This window comes from Oncorhynchus keta, chromosome 24, assembly GCF_023373465.1.
Source record: "Oncorhynchus keta strain PuntledgeMale-10-30-2019 chromosome 24, Oket_V2, whole genome shotgun sequence".
Classification (NCBI taxonomy): Eukaryota; Metazoa; Chordata; class Actinopteri; order Salmoniformes; family Salmonidae; genus Oncorhynchus; species Oncorhynchus keta.
In genome coordinates this window covers 22,182,919-22,198,189 of record NC_068444.1, presented here as the reverse complement: position 1 = coordinate 22,198,189, position 15,271 = coordinate 22,182,919, and the positions used below count along the sequence as shown (strand labels likewise).

The 15,271-nt window shown below is 43.5% G+C and overlaps 1 protein-coding gene across 3 annotated transcripts in view; it reads left to right on the top strand.

The window, feature by feature from the left end:
- The window catches only part of lhcgr (luteinizing hormone/choriogonadotropin receptor), a 36,729-nt gene extending 27,070 nt beyond the window's left edge, over positions 1 to 9,659 (top strand). For 2 of the 3 annotated variants that reach the window (XM_035801087.2, XM_035801086.2), the window contains 5 exons: positions 2,139 to 2,324; positions 6,300 to 6,371; positions 7,309 to 7,505; positions 7,873 to 8,330; positions 8,739 to 9,659. In XM_035801087.2, the coding sequence (XP_035656980.1) occupies positions 2,139 to 2,324; positions 6,300 to 6,371; positions 7,309 to 7,505; positions 7,873 to 8,330; positions 8,739 to 9,305 (1,480 nt within the window). In that variant the 3' untranslated portion in view covers positions 9,306 to 9,659. The remainder of the gene's footprint in view (positions 1 to 2,138; positions 2,325 to 6,299; positions 6,372 to 7,308; positions 7,506 to 7,872; positions 8,331 to 8,738) is intronic. The other variant, XM_035801088.2, reaches the window with a different exon arrangement.
- The last annotated feature ends 5,612 nt before the right edge of the window (positions 9,660 to 15,271 follow it).

Genomic DNA, 15,271 nt, shown 5'->3' with positions numbered 1-15,271 from the left:
ATCTTCTGTTGAATGTGACAATTAATCGTAATGGTTGTACAGTCGTCTCAAATGAAACTGTAAAGGACCTCGGCGACCCTGATGTCTCTTTTGACGAACATATCAAGACTCTTTCAATGACAGCTTTTTTCCATCTACTTAACATTGCAAAAATCAGAAACGTTCTGTCCAAAAATTATGCTGAAAAATGTATCCATGCTTTTGTTACTTCTAGGTTAGACTACTGCAACGCTCTTTCCGGCTACCCGGATAAAGCACTAAATAAACTTCAGTTAGTGCTAAATACGGCTGCTAGAATCCTGACTAGAATATGTTCATATTATTCCAGTGCTAGCCTCCCTACACTGGCTTCCTGTCAAGGCAAGGGCTGATTTCAAGGTTTTACTGCTAACCTACAAAGCATTACATGGGCTTGCTCCTACCTATCTCTCTGATTTGGTCCTGTCGTACATACCTACACGTGCGCTACGGTCACAAGACGCAGGCCTCCTAATTGTCCCTAGAATTTCTAAGCAGGGCTTTCTCCTATAGAGCTCCATTTTTATGGAATCGTCTGCCTATCCATGTGAGAGACGCAAACTCGGTCTCAACCTTTAAGTCTTTACTGAAGACTCATCTCTTCAGTGGGTCATATGATTGAGTGTAGTCTGGCCCAGGAGAGTGAAGGTGAACGGAAAGGCTCTGGAGCAACGAACCGCCCTTGCTGTCTCTGCCTGGCCGGTTCCCCACTTTCCACTGGGATTCTCTGCCTCTAACCCTATTACAGGGGCTGAGTCACTAGCGTACTGGCGCTCTTTCATGCCATCCCTAGGAGGGGTGCGTCACTTGAGTGGGTTGAGTCACTGATGTGATCTTCCTGTCTGGGTTGGCGCCCCCCATGGGTTGTGCCATGGCGGAGATCTTTGTGGGCTATACTCGGCCTTGTCTCAGGATGGTAAGTTGGTGGTTGAAGATAACCCTCTAGTGGTGTGGGGGCTGTGCTTTGGCAAAGTGGGTGGGGTTATATCCTTCCAGTTTGGCCCTGTCCGGGGGTATCATCGGATGGGGCCACAGTGTCTCCTGACCCCTCCTTTCTCAGCATCCAGTATTTATGCTGCAGTAGTTTATGTGTCGGGGGGCTAGGGTCAGTTTGTTATATCTGGAGTACTTCTCCTGTCCTATCTGGTGCCCTGTGTGAATTTAAGTATGCTCTCTCTAATTCTCTCTTTCTCTCTTTCTTTCTCTCTCTCGGAGGACCTGAGCCCTAGGACCATGCCTCAGGACTACCTGGCATGATGACTCCTTGCTGTCCCCAGTCCACCTGGCCGTGCTGCTGCTCCAGTTTCAACTGTTCTGCCTGTGATTATTGTTATTTGACCATGCTGGTCATTTATGAATATTTGAACATCTTGGCCATGTTCTGTTATAATCTCCACCCGGCACAGCCAGAAGAGGACTGGTCACCCCACATAGCCTGGTTCCTCTCTAGATTTCTTCCTAGTTTTTCCTAGCCACCGTGCTTCTACACCTGCATTGCTTGCTGTTTGGGGTTTTAGGCTGGGTTTCTGTACAGCACTTTGAGATATCAGCTGATGTACGAAGGGCTATATAAATACATTTGATTTGATTTGATGACAGCTTTACACACTCTTGGCATTCTCTCAACCAGCTTCACCTGGAATGCTTTTCCAACAGTCTTGAAGGAGTTCCCATGTATGCTGAGCACTTGTTGGCTGATTTTCCTTCACTCTGCAGTCCAACTCATCCCAAACCATCTCAACTGGGTTGAGGTCGGGTGATTGTGGAGGCCAGGTCATCTGATGCAGCACTATTACTCTCACTCTTGGTCAAATAGCCCTTACACAGCCTGGAGCTGTGTTGGGTCATTGCCCTGTTGAAAAACAAATGATAGTCCCACTAAGCGCTGTGTAAGGGCTATTCTACAATGTATAAAATGGTCTAAATAAAAATCCTTGAATGAGTAGGTGTGTCCAAACCTTTGACTGGTACTGTGATATCCTCAAAAACCTTTCTGAACCCTTTGCCGTGTCTGTAATTAGAGCTCTGATGAATGACTGAGTGAGTGAGTTCATTAGTGAGGGAGAGAATTAATTAATACATTTTTTATTATGATTGTGTTTTCACTGTATGTTTTCCAGAGATGTCTCGTCGACGGCGATAGAGACTTTGCCATCCCATGGCCTCAATTCTGTCGTGGAGCTGGTTGCCCGTACAGCCTATGGCCTAAAGAGACTACCCCCTTTCAGGGATCTGGGCAACCTGCAGAAGGCACACCTCACCTACAACAGCCACTGCTGTGCCTTACTCACCTGGGACACACACAGGTGGCATAATCCCATTCACACGAGAAGAGGCTGGTGGGAGGAGCTATAGGAGGACAGGCTCATTGTAATGGCTGGAATGGTATCAAGCACATCAGACATATGAAACCACATGTTTGACCCTGTTCTATTTCAGCGAGTCATCCTCCTATAGCTCCTCCAACCAGCCTCTTCTGATTCACACCAGGGGAAAGTGTCAAAGGCAGGATTTGAGGGGCAAGTGTCAAAGGCAGGATTTGAACCTGGGTCTCCCACAGGAGAAACCAGTGTCTTGACGTTAGACCAAGAGGAAACTTGCTTTAGGGCTGACGGACAGGGATTTCCTCTTTTCGAGGGATATAACTAGTAATTAAGTGGGCTATTCCTAGTAGAAGTTTGCAATTAATGAGACAATGGTCTTCAATGCCCTTCAAATGAATCACATGAATTGTTTACAGGATGCAGCTGGAATCAGTCTCTCGGGCATGGGTTAAAGATAATGTAACCTCGGAACCCAAAACCAAGTAGTGTTTGCTGGCCAGCTAGCAGTCTATCACAAGAGACTAAATATATTGTTTATAATTTTAGGTTGGGGGCCGGGGTGCATGTTCGATGCGTGCCCGTTTGGTTATCCGGCCCTGTGCGTGTGTGTGTCTGTGTCTGTGTGTGTGTCTGTGACGCAGCTCTCATGCCAGTCTCTCCTTATTGCTGTTAACCAAATCAAATGTGCATGTCCTAATATAAGTGATACTCTACCACTGCTTTGTGATTATGTCTTGAGAATCAAAAACATATGTCTCTCCGACTGACTGTTTCCCCAAAGCATATCAGTACAAGATCAAAGCATGACCTCGTTGCAGTTCCTCTGGAGACAGGCAGCAAGAGGTTGGGGGCCCACAGATAGCATATGATAGCAAAATGTGTAGAATTGCAGGACATTTGCTTTAAAACTGCAACAGGTTCCCTCAGCCTCATGGCAAAATGTGTAGAATAGCAGGAAATTCGCTTTAAAACTGCAATATTGTATAATAACATTGTAAAACTGCCAATTTTTCTCTCTGCACCATGGCAAAATGTGTTGAAATGAAAGAGGTCAGTGCCCAGGGTCCGAAATGTGGTAGTTGGCCTTACACACACACACACACACACACACACACACACATATACAGCTGTATTTTCATGAAGTGTAAGGACTTTTTGGAGTGTAACATTTTTGGAGCATTAAAAATTATATTTTCCCTAACCCTAAACCTAACCCTAATACTTAACCTAACCCTAACATTATACCCAAAAACCCTTTCACTAAGCCAACCCTAACCCCAAAACCCTTAAAATACAATTTGAACAAATTCAGGACCTGAAAAAAGTCCTGAATGTTCAAAACAGTTCTTGTTTTCCTAACTTTTCAGGATATTAAGGTGAAATGCTAGGACATTGGGGTCCTGACAATGTAGGAAAACAAGTGCACGCACACAAACAAACACACACTTTGTCTCTCTCTCTCTATCTCTCTTTCTCCCATGCCCCTTCTCTCTCTCTCTCTCTCTCTCTATCTCTCTTTCTCCCATGCCCCTTCTCTCTCTCTCTCTCTCTATCTCTCTTTCTCCCATGCCCCTTCTCTCTCTCTCTCTCTCTCTCTCTCTCTTTCTCCCATGCCCCTTCTCTCTCTCTCTCTTTCTCCCATGCCCCTTCTCTCTTTCTCCCATGCCCCTTCTCTCTCTCTCTCTCTCTCTATCTCTCTTTCTCCCATGCCCCTTCTCTCTCTCTCTCTCTCTATCTCTCTTTCTCCCATGCCCCTTCTCTCTCTCTCTCTTTCTCCCATGCCCCTTCTCTCTTTCTCCCATGCCCCTTCTCTCTCTCTTTCTCTCTCTCTCTCTTTCTCCCATGCCCCTTCTCTCTTTCTCTCTCTCTCTCTCCCATGCCCCTTCTCTCTTTCTCTCTCACTCTCTTTCTCCCATGCCCTTCTCTCTTTCTCTCTATTTCTCTTTCTCCCATGCCCCTTCTCTCTTTCTCTCTCACTCTCTCCCATTCTCCCTCTGCCTCCTTTCTCTCCCCTTCTCTCCCCATGCCCCTTCTCTCTTTCTCCCATGCCCCTTCTCTCTTTCTCCCATGCCCCTTCTCTCTTTCTCCCATGCCCCTTCTCTCTTTCTCCCATGTCCCTTCTCTCTTTCTCCCATGCCCCTTCTCTCTTTCTCCCATGCCCCTTCTCTCTTTCTCCCATGCCCCTTCTCTCTTTCTCTCTATTTCTCTTTCTCCCATGCCCCTTCTCTCTTTCTCTCTATTTCTCTTTCTCCCATGCCCCTTCTCTCTTTCTCCCATGCCCCTTCTCTCTTTCTCCCATGCCCCTTCTCTCTTTCTCCCATGCCCCTTCTCTCTTTCTCCCATGCCCCTTCTCTCTTTCTCCCATGCCCCTTCTCTCTTTCTCTCTATTTCTCTTTCTCCCATGCCCCTTCTCTCTTTCTCTCTATTTCTCTTTCTCCCATGCCCCTTCTCTCTTTCTCTCTCACTCTCTTTCTCCCATGCCCTTCTCTCTCTCTCTATCTCTCTTTCTCCCATGCCCCTTCTCTCTTTCTCCCATGCCCCTTCTCTCTTTCTCCCATGCCCCTTCTCTCTTTCTCCCATGCCCCTTCTCTCTTTCTCCCATGTCCCTTCTCTCTTTCTCCCATGCCCCTTCTCTCTTTCTCCCATGCCCCTTCTCTCTTTCTCCCATGTCCCTTCTCTCTTTCTCCCATGCCCCCTCTCTCTTTCTCCCATGCCCCCTCTCTCTTTCTCCCATGCCCCTTCTCTCTTTCTCCAATGCCCCTTCTCTCTTTCTCCCATGTCCCTTCTCTCTTTCTCCCATGCCCCTCTCTCTTTCTCCCATGCCCCCTCTCTCTCTCTCTATCTCTCTTTCTCCCATGCCCCTTCTCTCTTTCTCCCATGCCCCCTCTCTCTTTCTCCCATGTCCCTTCTCTCTTTCTCCCATGCCCCTTCTCTCTTTCTCCCATGCCCCTTCTCTCTCTTTCTCCCATGTCCCTTCTCTCTTTCTCCCATGCCCCCTCTCTCTTTCTCCCATGCCCCCTCTCTCTTTCTCCCATGCCCCTTCTCTCTTTCTCCAATGCCCCTTCTCTCTTTCTCCCATGTCCCTTCTCTCTTTCTCCCATGCCCCCTCTCTCTTTCTCCCATGCCCCCTCTCTCTTTCTCCCATGCCCCTTCTCTCTTTCTCCCATGCCCCCTCTCTCTCTCTCTATCTCTCTTTCTCCCATGCCCCTTCTCTCTTTCTCCCATGCCCCCTCTCTCTCTCTCTATCTCTCTTTCTCCCATGCCCCTTCTCTCTTTCTCCCATGCCCCCTCTCTCTTTCTCCCATGCCCCTCTCTCTTTTCTCCCATGCCCTCTCTCTCTTTCTCCCATGCCCCCTCTCTCTTTCTCCCATGCCCCCTCTCTCTTTCTCCCATGCCCCTTCTCTCTTTCTCCCATGCCCCCTCTCTCTCTCTCTATCTCTCTTTCTCCCATGCCCCTTCTCTCTTTCTCCCATGCCCCCTCTCTCTCTCTATCTCTCTTTCTCCCATGCCCCTTCTCTCTTTCTCCCATGCCCCCTCTCTCTTTCTCCCATGCCCCTCTCTCTTTCTCCCATGCCCTCTCTCTCTTTCTCCCATGCCCCCTCTCTCTTTCTCCCATGCCCCCTCTTTCTTTCTCCCATGCCCCCTCTCTCTTTTACTGTAATCATTCAAGCTCGCAGTTCTAACAACACAGGATCATAAATGGGAACCATATCTGTTTCAGTCTGTTGCAGTTTATCAATGAGGTTCACAAGGAAATCAAGACCAGACACTCATGGTAGTATGCTCCAAATATAGAGCTGGAAAAGAGAGAACACCTCCTATCTTTGTGATCATGGCTTCTGTGATGGCATAGACAGTGCCATTGTTGACTATCTTGTGGCAAGCGCGCCATCTATCCATCTCTATGGCTCCAAGCTGATTTTGAACACAGGTTTAATTTACCTCTCTCTCCCCTAGGGATTCTCCAATCAATGCAGCACAACATAATGGATCTTGGCCTACGTATTGTGATGACAGTCCGTATGAAAAGTGAGTTTCTTTTCTTCTTCGTTTACTACTGCAGTAGTTTAAATGTTCAGTGCAGCCATTTTTATTTCAATATCAAATCATTTCTGGTTAACAATTTAGCGACTTATTGTGATTGTTTTAAATTACAATTGTAAAAAATCATCAAAAATAGCTTTTTAGTAAAGGGCAATTTCCCAAGCAAGAATTTTGAGTGGGGAGGGAAAACTGAAAATTTGCTGTTATTGGCAGAGAGGTTTGGAACTCTCTTTCTTATTGATTTATTAACTAATGTACCACATGGTGATGTCACCATGAAGGCCAAAACTCCATCCCACCAAAAAAACAACTCTTACACTCATAATTATGACAATTTTATATTATTATTCCAACCTCATAGTGTGGAAATATATATTAAACACAGGAAAATCACGTTTTTGACTGCACTGGGCCTTTAAAAACTAAAGTCTAAGTTTCCCAAATAATTATTCATTACATCATGGAATTGCTAAGTTGGTAGATTCATCCGTTTTGACTAAGAGACATCTTCAGTGAAGGTGCCTTATTTGCCTAATTCCTAATTTGAGTAATTAATCATCTATTGATTATGACTTTTCAGGGATCCCATTTAAACTATCTGATTAGAAATGCCACTACTTGTCTGAACGAAAGTGAACTGTTTTTCATCCAGTCCTGCAATACTAGTGACACATTATGATCAATCATGACCTTTCAGTTATGACCTTTCATCTCTCCACTTTTGAACTATGGAAACAGGTTTTTCTATCATTGTAGCCTCAGATTACCAGACTAATTCATATAAGTCTACAATATCCATCTAGCTCGCAACACTAAATGCATTGGTATTCGGGGAAAAATAAATGTCAATATAATTATACAGTCATAAAACTTTAGTGACCATTGACCTACTCTTTACAGCTCTCGCTTCCTGTACCACCAGGTTTCCAGCTGGTATGGTGGACTCATCCGACACATCCCTACTGGTGGAAATACATGGAACAAATGAAGATGTCGAAGATGAGTCCTACGGAGGTGTGGATTTCCAGTATCCAGAACTAGGGTTAAACTGTCAGACCAGACCAACCCTCCAGTGTACACCAGAGGCTGACGCCTTTAACCCGTGTGAAGACATAGCAGGTAGAATCAAGAATTGCTGCCCTCAACTCAGCTTAGTCCCGTAAGAATTGTATTTGAATGCAGGGTTAAAAAGACAAACTGGGAAAACCCTCATTCACTCTAATAGTCTTTAGACGTTTTAATGTTATTTCAAGCAGTCAAGAGGTCAAACTAACGGACATGTTTTGGCAACAGCCTTTTACTGAAAGAACAGAAGGCCTAGGCAGATTTCTTTGTCGTACGGTCTCCTTTCCACTGTTATTTGACTAATTTACGATCTTTATTTCTTAATAATAATAAAATAAAAATTGTATCTAATGTCTGTAAGAAATGTGTTATATAAATGAAGTTTGATTGAGTTTGACTGCTTTTCCTTTGTTCACTCCAGGTTTCAGTTTTCTCAGAGTCGCCATCTGGTTCATCAACATCCTGGCGATCATTGGCAACCTGACAGTCCTCCTCATCTTCTTCACCAGTCGCTGTAAACTCACTGTGCCACGCTTTCTCATGTGTCACCTGGCCTTCGCTGACTTCTGCATCGGCGTCTACCTCCTTATGATCGCCGCGGTCGACCTCCACACCCGAGGCCACTACAGTGAGCACGCCATCGATTGGCAGACGGGAGCAGGTTGTAGTGCGGCGGGCTTCCTGTCTGTGTTCGGTGGGGAGCTGTCGGTGTACACGTTGTCGACTATCACTCTGGAGCGCTGGCATACGATAACTCATGCCTTGCAGCTGGAGAAGAGGCTAGGCCTGGCGCAGGCTGCTGTCATCATGGCTGGAGGGTGGTTGATCTGTCTGGGGATGGCCATGCTCCCCCTGGTGGGGGTCAGCAGCTACAGCAGGGTATGTAATACACTGTACTATTTAAAAAAAAACAGAACAATGGACGGCAGAGTATACCTAGTGCTTCTGAACAGAATAGTGGCCGTCATTTTCTGTTCATTTTTCAATGATTCTACATGTTGAATCCACGCAAATAGTCACCACTAGTCTGCACCCAGCAGGTGGTTGCTACAACACACTGCAGCGACAGAACGCAATGACCATCCATCGTTGTGTTAAAAAACACACCGCTGCGACAGCCAGTGATAGCCGTCCATCGTTGTTGCTATAACACACCGCGGCAAAAGAAAACAATGACCGTCCATTGTTCTGTGTGTTCTTTACATTATTTTCCCAGAGGAGAAGATTGGTTAGGACACACTTTTTCATTACTGCTGTATATTAAATAACACAATAAATATTTTCCAGGTGAGCATGTGCCTTCCCATGGATGTGAAGACTCCTCTGGCCCAGGCTTTCATCCTCCTGCTCCTCCTCTTCAACGTGGGGGCGTTCCTGGTGGTCTGCGTCTGCTACGTCCTCATCTACCTGGCAGTACGGAACCCCCAGTTCCCCAGCCGCAGTGCAGACGCCAAGATCGCTAAGCGCATGGCTGTCCTCATCTTCACCGATCTCCTCTGCATGGCACCCATCTCGTTCTTCGCTATATCCGCAGCCTTTAAGGTTCCGCTCATCACTGTCACCAACTCCAAGATACTCCTGGTGTTGTTCTTTCCTATCAATTCCTGTGCCAACCCTTTCCTCTATGCCATCTTTACTAAGGCTTTCAGGAAAGATGTCTATCTGTTACTGAGTAACGTGGGCTGCTGCGAGAATAAAGCTAATATGTACAGGATGAAGGCCTATTGCTCTGAGAATTTGGTGAAGAGTAGTTCTGGGAACAAGGGGACTCTGATTTGTACAACACTAAGTATGGACCCTCTGCCATTGCAGAGCCAACAGCTGAAAGACGATGATGATTTGGGGACAATCTGAAATGGCACCCTATACCTGAAATACATTTTTTCAAAGAGGATGAAGAATAGACTAAGCTTTTTATTTTGTTCCATTCATTATCATTAACAGTAGCAACAAGTGACCTTACAGTATTTTGTAGTGCAATTCACTGGTTACTACAGTCTTACTGGGGGGGGGTTATTGTTCGGATGGGACTTTTCTTTCACTTTTTTCTTTAACTGGGTCCTACAGTAGAACCAGGATTGTCTGCAATTTACTGTAAAACGGTAAACAATTTTGAACATTTGAACTCCCATGTAATTCTCATATGGCTAAATGTGTCATTCAACCAAATTGTATTTAAATAAAACAACATTTTCTGTTGGCATCCCAGACTTGCTTGGTGAATCAATGCTACACTATGTACATATTTTGTAACAGAATAACTATTCAAATATAAACAAATATTTATTTATTTTACAGTCATATAGAATATCTTCAAGCAGAGGCTGTCTGTAGACCATTAGAATGAGACCAGTGTCCACAGGCAGTGGTGTCGTGTCTTTGGCTATGCCGGATTAAGTGATATGACATGCTATTCTATGAAATCCTTTCTCCGTAATTAATATTACCTGATTGAGCTAATCATGTAAATGTAATTAACTGGAGAGCCGGGGCACCACAAAATAATATTTATAGAGCTGTTATCTTCCGAATAAACTCTTAAAGACCTAGTAATATTTTACATCAATAGCAGTCAATATTAATCGTCACCTTAATTCAGTCTCATCTGAAAGTTGTAAATTCTTGGTTATCTTCACGAACCCTGGCTAACAAGTTGAATCAGCAATACAAAATTGGGTTTAATTATTTATTTACTAAATACCTAACTAATCACATAGAATTACATATACACAGAATTCATCATAACTTGATTACAAATGACATCATAAAGGACAACCTCCCTAGCGGGCGGAACAGATATGACAGCTTGTTACACAAAAGAAAAGGAAGAACCCTCTGCCATTGCAGAGCCAACAGCTGAAAGACGATGGAGATTTGGGGACAATCTGAAATGGCACCCTATACCTGAAATACATTTTTTCAAAGAGGATGAAGAATAGACTAAGCTTTTTATTTTGTTCCATTCATTATCATTAACAGTAGCAACAAGTGACCTTACAGTATTTTGTAGTGCAATTCACTGGTTACTACAGTCTTACTGGGGGGGGGTTATTGTTCGGATGGGACAGTGCTGTGCACTGGTAAATACAGTATCTTATGCATTCTAAATGACCGCCCATTTGGAAAAGGAAAATGCAATAAATATTTACTCTGAGCTGCACTTCGGTAGGTTGGTGGTAGATGGAAGGCCGTGTTGCCAAACCGAGTCCTTTGAAGAATGTCTGGTGGTCAATTGGATACGTTGTAGTAACGTCGTTGTGTGATGGACAGGATACTCTGTCTGTTCCTTCCTAACCCTCGTTTGCAGCTGCTGTTGCTAACTCAACGGCTAGGAGGTATCACTTCTGTAGTGAATAAGAGTTCAAAGTTCATACTATTCGCAAACGAAGCTCACGCTGATGTTGGCTTCATTCTGTAGTTATTATCTGAACCATTCTGACATCGGACCGTCGTCCTCACATCCTCGGAACAGGAGGTTACATTTTTGTCAAGGCTTTATATAGTGCAGCGAGAAGGGTGTGTCTGAAAAGTTGTATAACCCATGACTCTTCACAGGGACGGGCCACTGATTGAGCAGAGCCCTAACCTTATGAAAACCCAATTCTCCATTTTAGAAGCTAAAATCACATTTCATCCCATCACGAATAATTTCATATTCAAACATTTAAATTGAACAACAATTCCATGTGAATCCGATAACTCTGATGTGTAGACTTTCCACTGTAGAGTTTATGTCATCTTATCATTGATGAGAATGTCTCAGATGATAACCGAACTGACATCATATTCATTAAGTACCACCGCATATGTTCAATTGGTCGGGATAACCAGAATATAGTTAATTTCCCCCCACCTTCTGATGTTCCCAGAATCTCTATGTTAACCAAAGGGGTTTGCAAATGTAACATCAGTAGGGTAGAGAGAGGAAAAAGGGAGGAAGAGGTGTTGTTCATGGACAGGAGACAATGTTTACTTTCGTGAGGATAAAAAAATGTGAATGGTTAGATCATTCACACATCCACACACTGACTGTACAAAACATTTGGAACAGCTGCTCTTTCCATGACATAGACTGACCAGGTGAACCAGGTGAAACCTATGATCCTTATTGATGTCACCTGTTAAATCCACTTCAATCAGTGTAGATCAAGGGCAGAAGACAGGTTAGAGAAGGATTTTTAAGCCTTGAGACAATTGAGACAGGGATTGTGTATGTGTGCCATTCAGAGGGTGATTGGGCAAGACAAAAGATTTAAGTTCCTTTGAACGGGATATGGTAGTAGGTGCCAGGTGCACCGGTTTGAGTGTGTCACATATAGCCAACTTGTCACAACTGTGGGAAGCATTGGACCATGCTGGTCATTTATGAACATTTGAACATCTTGGCCATGTTCTGTTATAATCTCCACCTGGCACAGCCAGAAGAGGACTGGCCACCCCACATAGCCTGGTTCCTCTCTAGGTTTCTTCCTAGGTTTTGGCCTTTCTAGGTTTTAGCCACCGTGCTTCTACACCTGCATTGCTTGCTGTTTGGGGTTTTAGGCTGGGTTTCTGTACAGCACTTTGAGATATCAGCTGATGTACGGGCTATATAAATCAATTTGATTTGATTTGATTGGAGTCAACAAGGGCCAGCATCCTTGTGGAACACTTTTGAGATCTTGTAGAGACCATGTCCAGACGAATTGAGGCTGTTCTGAGGGCAAAAAGGGGTGTAGCTCAATATTAGGAAGGCGTTCCTAATGTTTTGTACACTCAGTGTACATCCATGTACACTTCACAACTGCTGCTACCAGACTCTTATTTACTATTGCTAACACTACACAATGCAAACACCCCCAAATCGTCCCTTCTCTGATACATGTGTAAATATTGTACTATAAATTGTGCCTTCCTGCAATATACTTGTGCTAAAATGTCTATTATATTCTTATATTGTATTATTTCTTATTGTTGTTGCATTGTCGAGAAGGATCTTGCCAGTATCCATTTAGTTGGACAGTGTATACCATACATATGACTAAGAAAACGTTAAACTGAAACCTGTTTTAGGCATACGTTTTATTGTTTTATCATTGCATTATTGGTAGAACAGTGCACAGTAGTCTAATTGATCTACTCAAGGCACAGTAGGCTATCAGCTATTGCAAATATTTGCTGATCAAAAAGTGCTGATCAAAATGTAATAACGAGATCAATATGGGTAATCATTGAAGGGAATGAAGAGTAACTGCCCAAAAGTGGGATCCCTCAAAAACCTCAAGTGACATCACCAGAAAAGTTTACCCCGCCTTCCAAAGAATCATTACAGTTCTCCTAGCAGCAGGATATTATTCTGGAAGGACGATCCCAGATGTATATATATATATTTTTTTTAAGTAAGAGTCCCCCTGCAAAGACATGCAAAATTTTGGGAACATCAATGTTCTGTTTAGGCTATATTTAAAGAAATACAATTGTAAAAAAATATATATGTTATTGGAATTACTCAAGAGTCTGGAAAACTTAAATTGGTCTCTTTTCCTGGACGCCTGGTTTAATACAGTGCTTTTGACTCCTTCCTCCACCCCCTCGATTGTCCTCAAAGCAACACTGTATATAAATGACATATTGGCTTACAGTGAAAAACTATTCTTTGTGCCAATGTAAAAGTTTGGTTGGGAGTACTAGTAGGGTCTGTAGAATCTATATATGGTGTCATTTCATAAGGGACTGAGGTCAAAATACCCAACAGGACTTTTTACTCTGCCCCTTCCATTGCCCTCAATGCAATAAGGTCTTTCTATAAATAACGGGGCTGATGTGTGACATCGGGATCTCGGATCCACAATTCAAAATGGTTTGAATAACTAAATGTATGACATCTATAATAATGAAATATGTTGATTTCTTCAGAGGGACTGTGTACGGCCTGCTTGTTGTTACTGGTCCGTTTTGAGATACAACTGCAAACTTCCAGGAGTAGCCACAAACCAATCAGTGTTGAATTTGCCATCATGTTGAAAGAACTACAGATGTAGAGTATATACACTGTACAAACACATAAACACAACATGCACTTACAGTTCATGTAAGGAAATCAATCAATTGAAATAAATTCATTAGGATCTAATCTAATCTATGGATTTCACATGACTGGGAATACAGATACCTTTTTTAAAAGTATGGGCGTGGATCAGAAAACCAGTCAGTTTCTGCTGTGACCACAATTTGCCTCATGCATCACGACATATCTCCTTTGCATGGAGTTGATCAGGCTGTTGATTGTGGCCTGTGGAATGTTGTCCCACTCCTCTTCAATGGCTGTGCGAAGTTGCTGGATATTGGCGGGAACTGAAACACGCTGTCGTACACTTCGATCTAGAGCATCCCAAACATGCTCCATGAGTGACATGTCTGGTGACATGGAAGAACTGGGACATTTTCAGCTTCCACAAATTGTGTCAGCTTCCACAGATCCTTGCACATTGGGCCTGTGCATTATCATGTTGAAACATGAGATGATGGCTGTAGATGAATTGCGCGACAATGGGCCTCAGGATCTCGTCACGGTATCCTTGTGCATTCAAATTGCAATCGATAAAATGCAATTGTGTTCGTTGTCCATAGCTTATGCCTGCCCATACCGTAACCCTATCGCCATCATGGGGCACTCTGTTCACAACGTTGACATCAGCAAAACGTTCTCCCTCACGACACCACTCACACTGTCTGCCATTTACCCGGTACAGTTGAAACCAAAATTCATCCATGAAGAGCACATTTCTCCATCGTGCGAGTGGCCATCGAAGATGAGCATTTTCCCACTGAAGTCGGTTACGACACCGAACTGCGGTCAGGTTAAGACCCTGGTGAGGACGATGAGCATGCAGATGAGCTTCCCTGAGACGGTTTCTGACAGTTTGTGCAGAAATTACTCGGTTGTACAAACCCATGCAACGTGTTGGTCCCATGTTTTATGAGCTGACATAACAAATCCCAGAAATGTTTCATATGAACAAAAAGCTTATTTATCTCTATGTTTTAACCAAATTAGTTTACATCTCTATTTGTGAGCATTTTTCATTTGCCAAGAAAATCCATCCACTTGACAGGTGTGGCATATCAAGATGCTGATTAAACAGCATGATCATTACACAGGTGCACCTTGTGCTGGGGACAGTCAAAGACCACTCTAAAATGTGCAGTTTTGTCACAGAACACAATGCCACAGATGTCTCAAGTTTTGATGGAGTGTGCAACTGGCATGCTGACTGCGAGAATTTGGCAATATATGTATATATTTTTAAATGTAAATCAAGTGCTATTTGCATGTGAAAATGTAATGGGATGCATTTGTTCCAGTGTTAACATTTTAGTTGGTAGCCCAGTCTTTGAGGTTATTGACAAATGAAGGTGTGTGGCTTTAATCATTCTCATCACAAGCTATACAAACCCCGCTGCATTGACAACCTTAACTCCAGTTTCAACCACATGGAATGCAGCCTACTGTGAGAATACTGCTGATCTTCCTATCTCTTGTTATTAAACCTTTGTTTCCTCATATCACTCAGAACATTAAAGTTTGTAGCCCTTTCCTGCAGTCAAATTACCAAATCGCACTCTAGTTGCCTCATGGGTAGAATGTTATTCATATTTTTCATGATTTCATAATAAATCAGCATTACTTAAAAGTTATCTTATGATGTATATAAAGTGTAATATTGGGGTGCAAACTCAAAACGGAACACATTTCAACTCTATATCTGACACGGTACAGGTGTCTTCTTTTTTAAGCCCATGTGTGTGAGGTGCATCATTTTGTTTCAAAGTAGATTTGT